The 18,459-nt window shown below is 48.0% G+C and overlaps 1 protein-coding gene across 1 annotated transcript in view; it reads left to right on the forward strand.

Moving 5' to 3' along the window:
• Positions 1-18,459, forward strand: part of GALNT14 (polypeptide N-acetylgalactosaminyltransferase 14) — a 129,897-nt gene that overhangs the window by 104,044 nt on the left and 7,394 nt on the right. The window contains exons 7-11 of the mRNA XM_029072136.2: positions 1,992-2,079; positions 3,981-4,065; positions 6,684-6,787; positions 14,810-14,936; positions 16,101-16,193. Coding sequence (XP_028927969.1) covers positions 1,992-2,079; positions 3,981-4,065; positions 6,684-6,787; positions 14,810-14,936; positions 16,101-16,193 — 497 coding nt within the window. The remainder of the gene's footprint in view (positions 1-1,991; positions 2,080-3,980; positions 4,066-6,683; positions 6,788-14,809; positions 14,937-16,100; positions 16,194-18,459) is intronic.

Consider the following 18,459-nt stretch of genomic DNA (forward strand, 5'->3'; position numbering starts at 1 on the left):
GACAGAGCGTCCAGATAGCCACAGAGATGATGATGATGATGTGGGCAATCATTTTTCATCTTCACTGATCTCCCCGCCAAAAGACAGGAACTTGAACTGCCATCACCAGGGATCTGTGTAAGAAAGGAGTTTGGACTTCCTCTTAGTGAAAGGTTCAACAGAGGCTGTCGAATCCCCTGGTCCGAAGATGTTTAAATTATCCGTCTGACCCTTACGATTTATTTGCCACCCAGTGCTCTGCACACAGCGAGCACTTCATCAATACTACGGTACCACTATGACCCTTAAGGTTCGTTCCGGTCAGAAATCTTGGGATTTAGTTCCATTTTTCTCCTAGAATCCTCTCACTCCTTCTCCTGCCCCAGTATTATTTCACAAATGTTAAAAGATGGAGTTTCCCCTCAGGACCAATGGAGACTTAAAGGTTGCGAACCTGCGCAGAGGAATAGGTTATAGTACTAGTGGCTGGTTTAGCACTATTTGCACTATCTTGTCCTTACCATTCGTGTTCCTCCTTGGGTCTTTGAGTCCAGTGAGCAGGAAGGAAGGCAGGGAGGCATCACACTGCAAAATGCGTGTGCGGTCGGCTACTGACAGAGTCGGGATTAAAACTCAGGTCTCGTGAGTTCTAATGGAGTAAGGACTGGGCTAATTTCACAGATACTGGGACCCTGATGAGCCTGCCCTAAGAAGCCGGTCTTATCCTCTTCAGCACACAAAGCTATCCTCAGAGAAGCAGCGTGGCTCAGTGGAAAAGAGCATGGACTTGGGAGTCAGAGGTCATGGGTTCGAATCCCAGCTCTGCCACTTGTCAGCTGTGTGACTGTGGGCAAGTCACTTCACTTCTCTGGGCCTCAGTTCCCTCATCTGGAAAATGGGGATTAAAACTGTGAGCCCTCCGTGGGACAACCTGATCACCCCGTATCTACCCCAGAGCTTAGAACAGTGCTCTGCACATAGTAAGTGCTTAACAAATACCAACATTATTATCTCTCTTCTGGTTGTTCCATCATGCTCCTTATCTCCCGTCAGTCCAAGCTCCATGAAGATTGAAACAGGAATCTCAGCCAGGACTTTAAACATTCATTGGTAATCTATCCTTTTTCTGGATTTTCATTCAACATCGTTATTTTTATCCAGCATCTCCTATGTGTGGGAGCATAAAATAGCATTCAAAACCATGATCCCTCCCCTCAGTGAGCTTTACTGATTAAAAGTTGGCCCGAAACTTCTAATGCAAAATAGACCTTCCGGCCACTGCGTGGTCAATTCAGGTCACCGATGCTCTGGATAGAGTTGTTAGGTTTTGTCACATGAAAATAAACTCTTTCTGGAACTTATCATGTTAGAGAAGGAAGTGAATGTGCATAGGGGTTGAGGTGTGAGTGTGTGTGTGTGTGTGTGTGTGTGTGAGTGTTTTGTAGATGAATAAGTCTCCCAACTCTCTTGTTCTCTCTCTTTTCCTGTTGGAAGAAAAGCATTTGATCTTTCAAGCGAAAGAAGGAATTTTAAATTAAAATTGGACTTGGAGATTTTTTTGAAAAGAGTGTGATAGGGAAAACACGACAAGTCAAAGCCATTAAAGGCTGTTCTTCAGCAAGTGTGGGACCGTAACTGTGTGATTTATTCTCTTTCTTTCCTCCTGTTAGGAGATTTTTAGCAGGAGCACAGTCTGCGATATTCACTTCATTTTTTTTTTTTCTCTCCCCGTTGTCCTTTTTCTTTAGAAAACAATTAGTCTGGGCCCCACGGTATTTTCCAGGATTGCATATGGCATCCTGAATTCTGAATGTGTAAATACTTCAATTCACGGTTGCATTAAAGCTTTGGAATGGGTGGAGGTTGGTAGAGGATTTTTCCCAGTAATGTAAAAGCCCCTTCTGGGATCAAATCCACATGATCTTTTTGCACCGGTCCTGTTGATGCGCAGTTCTTCCTTTACTGTAAAGAAGGAGCCAGAACCATGGAGCGTTCTGCGTGTTCTTTTGCAGGATCCTACGCGGGTGGTGAGTCCGGTGATCGACATCATTAACTTGGACACGTTTGCCTATGTGGCTGCTTCCTCAGACCTGAGGGGGGGTGAGTGGCACCTCTTCTCCCTTACGGCTCTGTCCTGGTTTCTGTGCTCGCCAACGCTGCATCCCAGGTGGTTCGATCAGAGGACGTGAACTCTTATTTTATATATATTTATATTTTTCGTCATATCCGTTAAGAGCTTACTGTGTGCCGTGCACTGTTCAAAGTGCTGGGGTAGATACGAGGTTAATCGAGTCGGACACAACCCGACACAGTCCCTGTCCCACACGGGGCTCACAGTCTCATTCCCCATCTTACAGATGAGGGAACTGCGACACAGAGAAGTCAAGTGACTTGACTAAGGTCGTACGGCAGACAAGTGGCGGACCCAGGATTAGAATCCGGGTCCTTCTCATGATCCGTTTTAGGGGCAGGGGAGGAGGGAAAGCCTCGGTCTGTATTGACCAAAGATTGCGTACATTATAGGGCTCCCTCGAATCCTGGGTGTCCTGGGTGCTTCTGGTGCCCCGTAATGTTCAGATCCCTGAGCCCCATGGTGAGTGAACTGTGTTATCTCCATGGAAAGGCTGGGAAGGTCTCCTGCATTACGCCACCTCTCCCAACATGGCATCCCAGAGGCCTTCCCTCTGGAGCAGACCCTTCCAGCAGTCCAGGAGAGGTGTGGGGAACTCTGTAACCAAGTCACGGGGAGAATCAGAGCCCTAGTTACGTTTCTTGGGTCAGAGGATAGGGGAGGGATGGCCCACAGCCTCTTTTCCAGAAACGGGATGTAGCTGGGGTCCCAACCACCAATAGGATGAGGGGGGCATCGGTGCCTGCTAGCCTGCCCAAGATCTACCTTGCACTCTGCCATTTTTACCCCGGTGGATTCAGGGAGGGCACGAGGACGGGCCGGGAAGCCGAATCCCCACAGTAGTGACCGTGATTAAGCTGTCACTCAAGGAGAATGAGCAGGAGTCAGACAGTCATATTTATTGAGCGCTTACTGTGTGCACAGCACTGTACTGAGTGCTTGGGAGGGTACAATATAGCAATAAACGGTCACTTTCCCTGCCCCCAACAAGCTTACAGTCTAGAGGGGGAGACAGACATTAGTCTAAATAAATGAGTTACAGATATGTACATTAGTGCTGTGGGGCTGGGAGGGAGGATGAATAGAAGCAGCGTGGCTCAGTGGAAAGAGCCCGGGCTTGGGAGTCAGAGTTCATGGGTTCGAATCCCGGCTCCGCCGCTTGGCAGCTGTGTGACTGTGGGCGAGTCACTTCACTTCTCTGTGCCTCAGTGACCTCGTCTGTAAAAATGGGGATGAAGACCGTGAGCCCCACGGGGGACGACCCGATTCCCCCGTGTCTACCCCAGCGCTTAGAACAGTGCCCTGCACCTCGTCAGCGCTTAACAAATACCAACGTTATTAAAGAGAGCGAGTCGGGGCGACGCAGAAGGGAGTGGGAGAAGGGGAAAGGAGGACTTAGTCAGGGGAAGCCTCTTGGAGGAGATGTGCCTTCAATAAGGCTTTGATGGGAGGAGAGTAATTGTCAGCTAGGAAGAGGGAGAGCGTTCCAGGCCCGAGACAGGATGTAGGTGACAGGTAGGCAGTGAGATAGACGAGATGGAGGTACAGTGAGGTTAGGATTAGAAGAGCGACGTGTCCGAGCTGGGCTGTAGTAGGAATGTAGCGCGATGACATAGGAGGGGGCAAGGTGACTGCTTTAAAGCCAGTGGTGAGGAGTTTCTGTTTGATGCGGAGGTGGATGGGCAACCACTGGAGGTTCTTGGTGTGCAGGGAGACGTGGGCTGAACGGTGAAGTAATGCAGTAACGTCTTCCTGCCCAGAGTTCAAGACGGGGCACGGAGGGAAGGTAGCTGCCTAAGAAACGCGGAGCGTGACACCCTCTTGTTTTCAGAGGCTCAGAGTCAGCCTCCTTCTCGGTGCTGTATTTTAGGGTTTGACTGGAGTCTGCACTTCAAGTGGGAACAGCTCTCCCCAGAGCAGAAGGCCAAGCGTACGGACCCCACTCAGCCCATTAAGTAAGTAGGATGGGGAGAAGAGGGCACTTAGGAAACGGAGCGCCCTTGTCTGCCCAAGCTCCCGGAGCGATACTGGGGTCAAACTCAGCATCCTCTAGGGGCGTATTGGAGGCCGTGTGGCTTGGAGACAGGTGAGTTGGGTTGGTGTTCGTTTACTTGGAGGAGTGGAGAGCAGGAGCTGGATTAACACAGGAGCTCATGGACCTGAACCCCCAGGGTCCCACGACTGCAAGGCACCCGGTCACGTTAAGTTACCACCCCTGCCACCTTCGAGGACCTGGGTTCTAATTCCGCTTCGCCACATGTCTGGTGCATGACCTTGGGCAAATCACCCAACTCCCTCTGGCACGCGGCTCCTTCATCTGTAAAGTGGGAATTAAGAGTGTGAGCTCCAGGTGAGACAGGGACTACGTCCAACCTGATTAGCTGGTATCTACCCCGGCACTTAGAACAGTGCTCGACACATAGGAAGAGCTTAACGAGTACCGTAATTATTGTTACTATTCAAGTGTGGATGGATGAGCATGCTTTCCCCTCTCAATTGCTCCCCTTCCTCCCTGAAGCTCTGGCTTCTTTCTGGGGACAATCCTGGCATGGGATTGAAAGAAGGATGGGCCATAATAGAGAGCCAGAAGGATGTAGGGGTGCTAAGGAGGGGGAGACGGGAAGTTGAGGGCAAGGGGAGTGAGCAGATTGAATTAGTGGGAAGAGAAAGAAGCATTTCCCAATTCCTGACTTGGAGAAAAAGCCAACCAGAGCAACCTGGGAAAACGAGTATTTGCTTTTTCCCTGAGTCAGGAATTCGGAAGCGTTCTCTGAACAGGCAGAGACCCCACCCAGTTATGCGTAATTTATTTTAATATCTGCCTCTCCCTGTCTCTCCTTATGGGCCAGGATCACATCTACAGACTCTATTACATTGTACTTTCCCAAACACTTAGTATGGTGCTCTGCATCCGGTAAGAACTCAGTAAATACCACTGATTAGCAATTCATCCAGTATGATCGCTTCTGAGAGGTCAGCTTAAACAAGGGAGCACTTTCTCCTTCCCTTCTCTGCCTTCGTTCCCTCCTCTTTCTGAAGCGAACAAAACAGTGAGAAGGAAAGAAAGAGATCTCGTGTCCTAATATTGACTAGACTGATAATAGCAGCTTTCTTCCGACTTTCATATCTGCTCCCGTGCATGGGCTGTCTTTTTTTTAATGGTATTTGTCAAGCATTTACTATGTGCCAGGCACTGTTCTAAGGGGTAGATACAAGGTAATCCGGTTGGACACAGGTCCATGTCCCTCGGGGGGCTCACAGTTTTAATCCCCATTTTACAGATGAGGTAACCGGAGCACAGAGAAGTGAAGTGATTTGCCCAGGGTCACACAGCTGACAAGGGGAGTAGCGGGGATTAGAACCCAGAGCCCTCTGACTCCCAGGTCCATGCTCTATCCTCTAGGCCACGCTGTTTTCCCTCATCCTGACAATTGGGCTGGGGCGCATTGGAGGGTGGAAAACTTGTAGGCGCTGAGGGAGAGGCAGGCAGCATATACATAAATACCCAAGCACTCCACCTCTTCTGTTTCAAAACCTACAATCAAAGCTATGAACCCTGGTGGGTGAGATGTGTGCTGATGGATGTTTTATCCTTACTTCAAGTACTGGGGAATTTATGAACAGTGAAAAAATACGGAGTCAGCCCTTTGCCCAGCGAGGCAACTAGTTGAAGTCTGGGTCGCCAGATCACGTAACCTGAAAATTCTCCGGTCCCCCTTAGTGGTAAACAGCTTTGTTTTGGACTCAGGTCTCAGGGAAGAAAAAAGTGAGTTCTTTAGCTGTAGAAGGCTGAGAATTTTGGCCCCGCCACTTCCTAATCCTTTTATCAATCAATTAGAAGGATTTATTCAGAGTTTACAATGTGCTGTACTAAGCGCTTGGGAGAATACGACAAAATTAGTAGACCAGATCCCTGTCCTTTAGGAGCTTACAGTGTAGCTGTGGGAACCACACTACAATAAATTGCAGGTAGGGAGAAACAAAAGAGTATAAATACATGTACATAAGTGCTACTGGGGGAAGAGGAGGTCTCTACACTGAAAGCTCACTATGGGCAGGGAACGTGTCCGCTAGTTCTGTTGAATCTAATGTTGGTATTTGTTAAGCGCTTACTATGTGCCGAGCACTGTTCTAAGCGCTGGGGTAGACATAGGGGAATCAGGTTGTCCCACGTGGGGCTCACCGTCTTAATCCCCATTTTACAGATGAGGGAACTGAGGCACGGAGAAGTGAAGTGACTCGCCCACAGTCACACAGCCGACAAGTGGCAGAGCTGGGATTCGAACTCATGAGCCCTGACTCCAAAGCCCGTGCTCTTTCCACTGAGCCACGCTGAATCGTACCTTCCCAAGTGCTTAGTACAGTGCTCTGCACGTAGTAAGTGTTCAATAAATGCATTGATTGATTGGGTGTGATTACCTTATAAAGTGCTTATAAAGGTTCAGTGGAAGTGACAACTGGCGGAAGGGAGGGACAGAGGGTGAGGAGATAAAAGATCTCCCGGGGAGACGGGCTTTCAGAAGGACTGTGAAGTTCACTAACAAACCACTCTGCCTCCTTTCCCGATGTACAGGACCCCAATCATCGCAGGAGGCCTCTTCGTCATCGACAAATCCTGGTTTAACCACCTAGGAAAGTACGATACTGCGATGGACATCTGGGGAGGGGAAAACTTCGGTGAGTCACTTCCATGTGTTGTCTTGGTCATGGCTACCTGAGGACCTGGGGCAAGAATTCTTCACGCTCGGGGGTGGCCATCACAGGAGCCGGATGAACTGGGTGGGTGTGCAAGCTTGGGCGCTGAGGGGAGGATAGACGCTTGCGAGTCTGTGTGAAGGTCGACGAGAGTGCGTGACATGCAGAAAGGATCGTTGAAGTGGACAATGCAAAGCCTAATTATGGGGTTCATGCCCAACCTGATCCTTGCCAGAGATGGGAATTTTGTGTGCGTTCCTTGAGATGGCATATTTCCGTCCCTACTAGGTCCTTAAAGCTCAAAATGTCTGAAGCTAAACTCCTCATCTTCCCTCCCGAATCTACTCTTCCACCTCACTTTCCCACTACTGTTGCAACCACCAGTGTCCTTCCTGACCTTAAAGCTCAGTGGGGGAGGATTCCTTTCTCTGTGGTATTTGTTAAGTACTTACTATGTGCCAGACATTATATTGAGGCCTGTGATTGATCAAAGCTAATCAGATTGGACACAGTCCATGTCCCCCTTGGGGATCACAGTCGCAATCCCCATTTTACGGATGAGGTAACTGAGGCACAGAGAAGTGAATTAATTTGTTCAAGGCCACGGAGCAGAACAGTGGCAGAGTCAGGATTAGAATCCAAGTCCTGGCTCCCAGGTCCGTGCTGTATCCACTTAGGCCATGCTGCTTCTCTGGATTGTTAGCAGCAGCAGCTCCAGCAGTATTTATTGAACAACTTCCGTAGTTAGAGCACTATAGTTGACATCTGAGAACATTCAACAGAAGTGAAAGGCAAGGTCTCTCCCCTCTGGATGTTTACACTCTTAAGAGGGAGATAAGCAGCCAGAAAGTGCAAATGAAATAAAGATAAGTGTGTAAATGTAATGGATAATAACAAAAGAAAGCAATGAAAAACAAACTAAATGAGTAAGCGTGAACTGATATGAACCTAAATTCTGGGAGTGGTTAATTGGATAATCTGAGCAGGCAGCAGGATTTCTCCATCAACCCCTCCTCTGTTCCCTCAGCTGTTGAAGTACTAAGAGAATAAAGCAGACTTTTCTGAGATGTATGAACTATGTTTTGTAAGGAAATGCTCCCCCCTGGAAGAATACCAAAGGTATATTTCAATTGTGAATCAAGTAGCCTCGTGGATGAATCACAGGCTGGGAACCAGAGGCCCTGGGTTCTAATCCCAGCTCTGCCAGTTTCCTGCTGGGTGACCTTGGGCAAATCATCTAACTTCTCTGTGTCACAGTTTCTTCAACTGCAAAATGGAGATACAGTAGCTATTCTCTTTCTTACTTAGACCATGAACACATGTGGATATCCATCCTGATAAACGTGTATCTACTCTAGCATTTAGAACAGTGCTTGACACACAGTAAATGCTTAACCAATACTATGAAAAGAAAATTCAGCACTCTTACGAGTTCAGAGTTGATCCTTGCAGCCGTGACCGCGCTGAGTCTCAGAGCTAACACAGAGCAAGCCTAGGTGAGGAGAGAGAAGGGGTTCTTAAACTGGCTTTAATACCTTAATAGCTCCGGGGAGCGTGGCTGGCAAAAGCATCTCAAAGCAGCTGTACCAACTCAGGAGTGATCTATGGGAGTAGATTCTGGTGGTTAGCAGTAATCTCAACCATTGTCTGCTGCTCTTTTCTCCCGTCCACCACCTCCGTGTGCTTTACGGTCTTCTTCCTCAGCCAGGAAGAGTTATTTCCTCCAAATTTATTGCCACCGGTCTAACCCACGGCACCTTCTCTGCTCAGCTGGGAGGCCTGAAGAAATTCATCAGAAAAATCCATGTCCGAGCCGGTTCGGGGCAGATCGAAGGCCCAACAGATGCCGTGGAAAATGAAAACAATCATAAACCAAGCAGAGTTCCACCCTTGGCCCAGCCCTCTCCAGACCCATTCATCACTGTCCGCAAGTAGCCTTAGGATCCTGGCCTGCACTGAGTTATCTCTGGGATCGAGCCGAGCCTACCGCTCCTCCTTTGCTGGCTTCTCCACTGCCTGGTCCAGAGGGACCGGATTCTTTGCAAGAGTTCCCAGAATTGCTAAGTGTCTTGGAGGGTGGGAGGGCAGAGCCCCGAAGACCGGACTTGAGTGAGGCCTTTAGCCTCATTTTACCTCAAAGTTAAGTACTTACTATGTGCCAGATGCTGCACTAAGCGCTGGGATAGATACAAACTAATCAGGTTGGACACAGTCCAGTTGAAAAGCAGCATGGCCTAGTGGACAGAGTATGGGCCTGGGGATCAGAAGGACCTGGTTTCTAATCCCGGCTCTGATACTTATCTGTTGCGTGACCCTGAGCAAGTCACTTCGCTTCTCTGTGCTTCGGTTATCTCCTCTGTAAAATGGGGATTAAGACTGTGAACCCCATGTGGGACAGGGGCAGTAATAGAAATTAATAAATTGTGCTGCCGGGCTGAGGGAGGGGTGAATAAAGAAACCAAATCCAAGTGCAAGGGTGATACAGAGGGGAGAGGAAAAAGAGGAAATGAGGGCTTCCTCGGGGAAGGTCTCTTGGAGATCTGCTTTGATAAGGCTTTAAAGGTGGGGAGAGTGACTGTCTGTCAGATATGAATAGGGAAAGTAGTCCAGACCAGAGGCAGGACATGGGTGAAAGGTTGGTGGTGATATAGACAAGACTGAGGTACAGTGAGTAGGTTGGCATTGATTGAAACTATAATAGAGTTAGTAGGCACGATTTCTGCTCTCAAGGAGCTTAAATTCTAGTGGTGGAGACAGAGTCCTTTGTTTTCTCTCGGTCCTAGGGAGATTCTACCCAAGATTTCCATGATGTGTTAATTGCTCTGGGGAATTAGGTATATTATTCAGCAGAGGACCAGGCTTGGGAAAGATGTCACTTTTAAAGTGTTCATAAAGGTCATCTGCATTAAATTCATCACCAGTTGAGGCAACACACAAGACACTGTATGTTTGAATGTATCTCCCTTTTAAGATTCAGACTTGGGGAGTGAAAAGAAAACCAATGATCTAAGCAAGGAGGGAGCCAAGTCCACAGAAAGATGTGTCTGAGGGTGGTGTATAGGGATTCATGAGGGTGAAATAGGTAGCACTTCTGAATATAATCTGGTTGGCCATAGGCTCATGAGTTCGAATCCCAGCTCTGCCACTTGTCGGCTGTGTGACTGTGGGCAAGTCACTTAACTTCTCTGTGCCTCAGTTCCCTCATCTGTAAAATGGGGATGACGACTGTGAGCCCCACGTGGGACAACCTGATTCCCCTGTGTTTACCCCAGCGCTTAGAACAGTGCTCGGCACATCGTAAGCGCTTAACAAATACCAACATTATTATTATTATTATAACATATAGGGGAAGAGACACCAGGGAAGAGGTGGTGGAGGAATGAGGGATAGACAGCCCTCAAACCCCCTCAGCCATTCACCAAAAGAGCTGTAAACTACTTCTGGGAGGAGCTGGCCAATTCTATGCCCCACCTTCTTAATGTCCCCGCTTTCATCCTGAATTACGATGAGTTTCTGGGTCTATTCCAGTGTTGCAATCTGATCTGGCAGAGAAAGGCATCACCTTTTTCCAAGAAAAATACCAAAAATGTGTGTTCGCTTGCCACCCCACGTCACCTACTCTTGGATGCACCGAATACATCCCTGTGGGATCTGTGGATCTGCTGCTTCCAAATTCCCCTCCCAGTAGCAGACAGTGCGGACAAGAGTTTTGTTTTCAGAGGTGACTCTGCCTCACTCACTCGTCATTCTCATCTCCCAGGGGTTGCAGGGATGGAGGCTTGAATAGCTCCATAGACAACTTTCACTTTGGTTTCCAGGCCAGTGGTAGCTTACTTGTTCCTGTTCATTTACTCATTCATTCAATCGTATTTATTGAGCTCTCATTGTGTGCAGAACACTGTTCGAAGTGCTTGGGAGATTACAGTATGCCTATATCGAGATATATTTCCTACCCACAATGAACAGGAGAAGCAGCGTGGCTTAGTGGATAGAGCACAGGCCTGAAAGTCAGAAAGACCTGGGCTCTAGTCCAGGCTCCACCACATAACTGCTGCGTGACTTTGGACAAGTCGCTTCGTTTCTCTGGGCCTCAGTTACCTCATCTTCAAAATGGGGATTAAGACTGTGAGCCCCATGTGGGACAGGGATTGTCTCCTACCCGGTTTGCTTGCGTCCACCCCAGCACTTAATACAGTGTGTGGCACATAGGAAGTACTTAACCAATACCGCAATTATTATTATCATTATTGCTGAAGGAGAGAATGGAATCGTGTGTGTCTCTCTGTTTGTTCACAGAGATTGCACTCCATTCACTCTGGTCTCTTCCTTCCCAACAGCTTGAACCCCTGTTGACAGGTTTAAGATGCTTCCCATGGTGCCAAAGCAAAAAAAAATCATTCTTTTAGTCATTCAATCATATTTACTGAGCGCTTACTGTGTGCAGAGCACTGTACTAAGCCCTTGGAAATGACAATTCAGCAATAAACAGAGGTAATGCCTGCCCACAACGGGCTGGGCACTTGAATGACATAAAATGACCCATCTTAGACTGGTCCCACTGTATAAACTAGGGTGGGATTTTAACAGGCCTGTCTGGGGTGTCAAATTTGATTCGGAACCCCTAAATCTGTGGGTGATCTGCACCCCTGAGCCGTTGGAATCTGATGAGAAAGGCTCTCTTCGCTGGCTCTCGGCTTCAGGATCGAAACGTGGAGTGGGTCTGTAGGACAGAGTTGCCCGGCTTAGCCTGCCCACAAAAGGGGGCAAAGAAGTGGTTGGAAGGTGGGACTGAGAGGAGGAAAAATGGCCGCTGAGATGTGAAGTAAATAGAGGATTAAAGAGCTCTGGCTGAGGGAATAATGACACTCTGCCCAGCTTGGAATTCAGAGTGGATTTCAGTGACATCATGTGTCTCACAAGGGAGATTCTGCCAGTCGCCGATTCAGCAAGAACACCACAGGCACGTTCCCTGTAAGAGTCCTTCTGATCCCTCCCCCGCCAGCAAGGGAAGTGAGCGAGGGAAAGTGATGATTTGGCAAGTTAAACCTTCACTTCTTGCTGAATTCACTGTCCCACATGTTTTGTTTTTAAAGACAACTCCCCCTTCTTTCCATCCTTTCCACTCTGTATTTCAGTTTCTTCATCTGCAAAATGGGGATAAAACACCTGTTCTCTTTCTACCTTAGACTGTGAGCCCCATGTGGGACGGTGACTATTCCTGACCTAATCGTCTTGTATCTACCCCAGCACGTAGTACAATTCTTGGTACGTAGTAAGAGCTTTAAAAAAATACCTTAATACTTTAAATTATTATTCGGGGTTGGACCCATCTAGGGCAGAGCTACCAGAAACTCAGCTAGTGGAAGTGAGCAAAGGAAAGTGATGATTTGGAAAGTTCTTTGGGACACAGAGGATGAAGATAGCCACCCTGGATCTGAAAAGGCCAGCTATCGCCTCAAGGGGCTCAAAGTCACTTCAGAAATATATATCTATATTTGTTAATCCTTTACTATGTGTCAAATACTGTTCTAAGCACTGGGGTAGTTAGAAGTTAATTAGGTTGGACACAATTCCTGAAGGGGCTAAGAGTCCTTTTTTTTAATAAAAAAAAGGTATTTGTTCAGCACTTACTATGTGTCAAACACTGTTCTAAACACTGTGGTAGATAGAAGTTAATTAGGTTGGGCACAATCCCTGACCCTCAAGGGGCTCACAGTCTAAGTAAGAGGGAGAAAAGGAAAACTGAGGCACAGAGTAGTACAGAGACTTGCCCAAGGTCACACGGCAAACAATTGGAAGAGCTGAGACTAGAACCCAGGACTTCCAGCTCCCATCTTTCCATTAGGCCACACTGCTCCTCATCACAAAGCCACCTGAGCCAAGCATCTGACCTAGAGGCTGAGTTTCTGGTAGCTCTGCCCCAAATGGTCACAACCCCGAATAATAATTAGAAGAATTGTGGTGTTTGTTAAGCACTTACAATGTGCCGAACACTAGCACTGGAGTAGATAGAAGATAATCTGGTCTGAAACAGTGTCTGTCCCACATGGGGCTCACAACCTAAGGGAGAGGAAGAACAGGTATTTCATCCCCCATTTGACAGCTGAGGAAACTGAGGCACAGTGTGTAAAGGGTGGAAAGAAGAGGGGGCGGTCTTAAAAAAAAACAACATGTGGACAGTGAATGCAGCAAGAATTAGGACAGGGGACTCTTATTGGATCATTTTGTCCTAGAGGCATCATTTTTAGGTCCATCTTTAATCAACCAGTGGTATTTATTGAGCACTTCCTGTGTGCAGGGCACTTACTAAGTACTTAGGAGAGTACAATATTACCGAGATGGTCGAAATGTTACTTGCCCACAGTGAGCGTATAGTTTAGAGGAGTTTTCACTTTAATCTCCATGTATCTGGGAGGGAACTCAGAAAAGGAGACAGGAAGGGTTCTGTATGCAAGCCTGGGTGTTAAAACTCAGGGATTTGTTCCTCCTCTATCAACTCATGGCATATCCCGCTTAACTTTGCAGGGTTCTTTTCTTCTCATCTCATCCTTAACTCTTCCCTGGGAAGTGGGTTGTCATTTACTCTTCACCTAGCTCAAGGGAAAGTTTTGAGAAGCACTTGCGGTCTCCAGTGCACTTTTAAATCTGTAGGTGTGGAGAAGGAGCGATAAGAACATTAGAGTAAAAATCTGGCGGAAAGCCCTCTCATGGTGAGACTGTATCTATGAGGGTATTTGTGAACCTCTTTAAGAGAGAATTCTTGGGCATCTGCAAAAGCCCCTTTCCATTAATGGAGGCATTACTCAGATACTTTCTTATGATTAAGTGGGGGAAATGAAGGCATTACTCAGATACTTTCTTATGATTAAGTGGGGAAAATGACGAGGTACTTTTAGCCAGGCTTGAATTATTTTTGCCGGTGTGGTGATGACTTGGGCTAAATCACCCACACTCTCTCATCCTCTGTCCAGTGACCTTCATTGCGAGGTGGAAGGTCGGGAGAACGGATACAGCTTTGGTCAGGGAACCAATCCATCAATCAATGACCTTTATTGATTGATTGAACAGAATATGTCTATCAGAACAGAAGCAGACACCACTGTAAATTTCTTAAAATTTCGGCATGACTTAGCCTCTCGACTCAGAGTAGTGATGATGGGCATCCCACCGTCCACACTCTCCTACTGTGCAGCTGTGGTCAGTCCTTCAATTTGGGTTTGATCTCAGTCAGTCAATCGTATTTATTGAGTACTGACTGAGAGCAGAGCACTGGAGTAAAGGCTTGGGAGAGTAGAATACAGCAATATGATGGAAACATTCCCTTCCCCCATTAAGCTCACAATCTGGAGAACTGTATCTCAAGGTATAACAGATTTCTGCCTATTTCAGGGGATGTTGAGGGAATTGTAAAATGTGCTTTTTGGTTCTTCAATTTATGGTTTTAGCTCAGAGGTCCTCAGAATGGATTAGCCAGAAGGACGAGGGTCTCGTCTAAGTCACAGAGATCGCTCTTGTCTACACATCCTTGAAATAAGTCACCCATCTTCCAGAGCCCTGAAACCCAGTAACCAGAATTTAGGGCTGTCAGCCCAGAAATACCTAAGAAACACCTAAGGCACCTAAGAAACACTTTGAAAATTTCAGAAAAGCTCCCCGACAACATGCAAAACAATAAGAAGAATGGTCTCCTGCAAGGTGTGAAAACCGCCTCTGGATACAAGGCTCATTTGGAAAAGAAGAGCTGAAATTTCAACTCATTTCCAACTTCCAAATACAGATAAAGAACAAAGCAACCAGAAATGCGATTAAGTTTCCATGTGGGTTTCTGGGATTTTACCCAAATAATCTGCCAGATCCAGTTAGACTCTGAGTGCTTTTTGGACTCTCAATTGGAATTCCTACCTCAAATCTCAAATCAGAGCCTCCCCTCCTCTTGTACCAGCCCGGCTTTTAGAGGAGCTAACTGGAAGGGAGATGGAATGAATGAATTTGTCTTTTTCACAGAAATCTCTTTCCGCGTATGGATGTGTGGTGGGACCCTAGAAATCGTCCCCTGCAGCCGAGTCGGACATGTCTTCCGGAAGAAGCATCCTTATGTTTTCCCTGAGGGAAACGCCAACACTTACATAAAGTAAGTTCATTTCCTAGCTGCTCCCATAAGGGAGAACAGTGCATCCTCTTCAGTGACTCTAGAGAACATTTGGCCGGAAACTTGAACTTCAAGGGGCAGCCTTCTCAGGATAACCACCGAGGAGGGTACCGAGTTCAAGCAGCCAGCCGGATGATGGAATCGGCCTATTTCTGAGCGAGCTTGTGGAGCTGACCAGCAGAGGTCCACTTTTAGTTCCAAACATTTAGTCTGGGCAGAAGTCGTTTGGCCTACTGAATGTCCCTGGATTCTGATTTTCCATATCCGGGCATTCAGAAGGTTCTGCTCACTCTATCTTCAGATGTGTTTGCGATAACATCAGCTTCTCCCCGACTCTGCTGTCAGAAGGCAGGGATGAAACAGGGAACGCAGGCTCTCGGAATGCTAACGGTTTGAACCCAGTGGCCGAAGTTAATCATTTCCACCCCTCCAATGGCAGCAGGGTCAGGTGATTTGGTTGGTGGCACAGGACCGATTACTAGGTAAACAGGTCGCCGCTTAATTTTCTTTTTGAATGGTATTTGCTGAGCACTTGCTATGTGCCAGGCACTGTAATAAGCACTGGGGTAGATACAGTCAATCAGGTCGGTCACGGTTCCTGCCCCACATGGGGCTCGGGCTAAATCCCCATTTTACCGAGGAGGTAACAAGCACAAAGAAGTGACTTATCCAAGGATTTACCCATCCATAACGTTGCAGGTGGTCCCAACTGGAATACAGGATGGAAGGCCCACCCCCGCTTGGCCAGATGGGGATGTTAAAACACCGAAGCCCAGTGGTTGTCAGTGTGTAAATGAACTTAAGGCTTAAAACAAGTTCCCATTTTTCAGTGTTCGTGGCTTCAGTGCAATAGTCAAAAGGTCCATAATAGTAACTAGCGCACCCACCTGTTCTTTTCAGCATCAATCAATCAGTGGCATTTACTGAGCTCTTACTTTGTGCAGAGCACTGTATTAAGTGCTCGGGAGCGTAATACACAACAGAGGTAGTAAAGACGTTCCCTCTCCAGAAGGAGCTCACGGTCTAGAAGAAGAGCTTACGGTCTAGAGCATCAACCTAATCTGTTCTTTAACCTGGAAACCTCAAGGCTTTTCCCTCTGAGGTCCGCCCCTCTGTAACTCCTCGACCTCATCCTCTTTCCCCTAGGAACACCAAGCGCACAGCCGAGGTGTGGATGGACGAGTTCAAACAGTACTATTATGCAGCCCGGCCAGCGGCCCAGGGGAGACCATACGGAGAGTAAGTGTTGCCGCGAGCGGTGAACGGAAGTTAGCCAGGAGAGGCCTGATGGATACAGGCAAAACCGTGATAAAGTACGCTCTAGTGGGTCAAGGAAGCGGCTCTTCTTGGAGTGGAACCCTTCAAGAATCCTGTTGTCGGTCGATCGCGTCTATTGAGCACGTATCATGTGCAGAGTACCGTACTGAGTTAATGTTGGTAATTGTTAAGCACTGACTATGTGCAGAGCTCTGTTCTAAGCGCCGGGGTAGATACGGGGTCATCAGGTTGTCCCACGTGAGGCTCACAGTCTTCATCCCCATTTTACGGAGGAGGGAACTGAGGCACAGAGAAGCGAAGTGACTCGCCCACAGTCACACAGCTGACAAGCGGCAGAGCCGGGATTCGAACCCATGACCTCTGACTCCCAAGCCCGGGCTCTTTCCACTGAGCCACGCTGCTTCCGAGAGTGCTTGGGAGAGTGCAGTATTACATTAGAACAGATACATTCCCTGCGCACAAGGAGCTCACGGTCTAAAGGAGCTTTTTTACTACACTCGCAGCCGGTTGTTCGGAAGGAGTCACTCTTTATTTATCACGGTTTTGGTACTTGTTAAGCATTTACTCTGTGCCGACCACTGTGCTAAGCCCTGGGGTAGACGCCAGATGATCAGGTTGGACACAATCTAAAAGGGAAATAGAACAGATACTCAGTCCCCATTTCACAGATGAGAAAACTGAGGCACAGAGAATGAAAGTGACTTGGCCAAGGTCAAACAGCCAACAAGTGGCAGAGCTGGGATTAGAAACCTAGGCGCGATGCTCTTTCCATTAGGAAACGCTGCCCCTCTCAGACTAGGTGTTTCTTGGGGGCAGCTCTGAGCTCCCCATATCAGGAGCCAGGAGAAACCGAGCTCACCCCGGCGCTGTCTTGTGATTGGACTGTGAAAGCGTAGCCAGGAGGCACGCTTAGCTTTTGGTTCTGCACTCTCGAATCCACACTCCGCCATCTTGTCTTCCCTGGATGGGCAGTGCGGTTTTGGAAGAACAGAAGGCATGGACACATCTGGACAAGGCTTCCACTGGGCTGTAGTTGAGTGTCCACACGGCCTAAGCCCCGGGTGAAACGGGAGCTGTCCTGGAAAATTTGCCTCATCCTAAAACCGGGCAGCCTGCATTTATTTGGCCCGAGTAATCCCTGCAAATTCATCCCTCCAACAATTCCACGACAGTGTCGCCTAGTGGATAGAGCATGGGCCTGGGAGTCAGGAGGACCTGGGTTCTAATCCTGCCTCTGCCACTTGTCTGCTGTATGACCTCGGGCAAGGCCCTTCACTTCTCCGTGCCTGTTATCACACCTGTCAAATGGGGATTAAGACTGTGAGCCCTACGCCGGGCGTGGACTGTGTCCAACCTGATTAGCTCGTATCTACCTCCCTGCTTAGAACAGTACCTGGCACCACAGTTATTGAATTCCTGTTTTACAGATTAGGAAACTGAGGCGCAGCCGTGTGAAGTGACTGGTCCAAGGTCACAAATACCACGGACCTGCTGCCTCTGATTCTCCCATCAGTGGCAAACTCAGGTCTCCTTTTAGCCTTTTTCTTTTAATGGTATTTATCAAATGCTTACTATGTGCCAGGCATTGTCCTAAGCGGTGAGATAGATTCAAAAGGATCAGATGGGATACAGTCCGTGTCTCACGTGGGGTTCACAGCCTTAAACCCCATTTTACGGATAAGGTAACTGAGGTACAGAGAAGTGAAGTGAGCAAGGTCACACACAGCAGACAAGTGGGTGGAACCAGGATTAAAACCCGTCCTTCTGGCTCCCAGGCCGGTGCTCTATCCACTAGGCCGTGCTGCTCCTCACGCTGTTCCTTCGCAGTGTATGAAATGATCAACCGTAGGGCGAAGTTGAAATGAGGGCCAGACAGACCCTGAGTAGAGTCCTAGTTAAGCTTCACGCTGGAAGCAGCGTGGCTCAGTGGAAAGAGCCTGGGCTGCGGAGTCAGAGGTCGTGAGTTCGACTCCCGACTCTGCCACTTGTCAGCTGTGTGACTGTGGGCGAGTCACTCAGCTTCTCTGGGCCTCAGTTACCTCGTCTGCAAAATGGGGATTAACTGTGAGCCTCACGTGATACGACCTGATGACCCTGTATCTCCCCCAGCGCTTAGAACAGTGCTCTGCGCGTAGTAAGCGCTTAATGAATACCAACATTATTATTATTATTATTATTACTGCTTTTCTAATGGGAAGTAGAATGAGTTTCTGGACTAGGCATCCAT

Source organism: Ornithorhynchus anatinus, chromosome 9 (assembly GCF_004115215.2).
Source record: "Ornithorhynchus anatinus isolate Pmale09 chromosome 9, mOrnAna1.pri.v4, whole genome shotgun sequence".
Taxonomy (NCBI): domain Eukaryota; kingdom Metazoa; phylum Chordata; class Mammalia; order Monotremata; family Ornithorhynchidae; genus Ornithorhynchus; species Ornithorhynchus anatinus.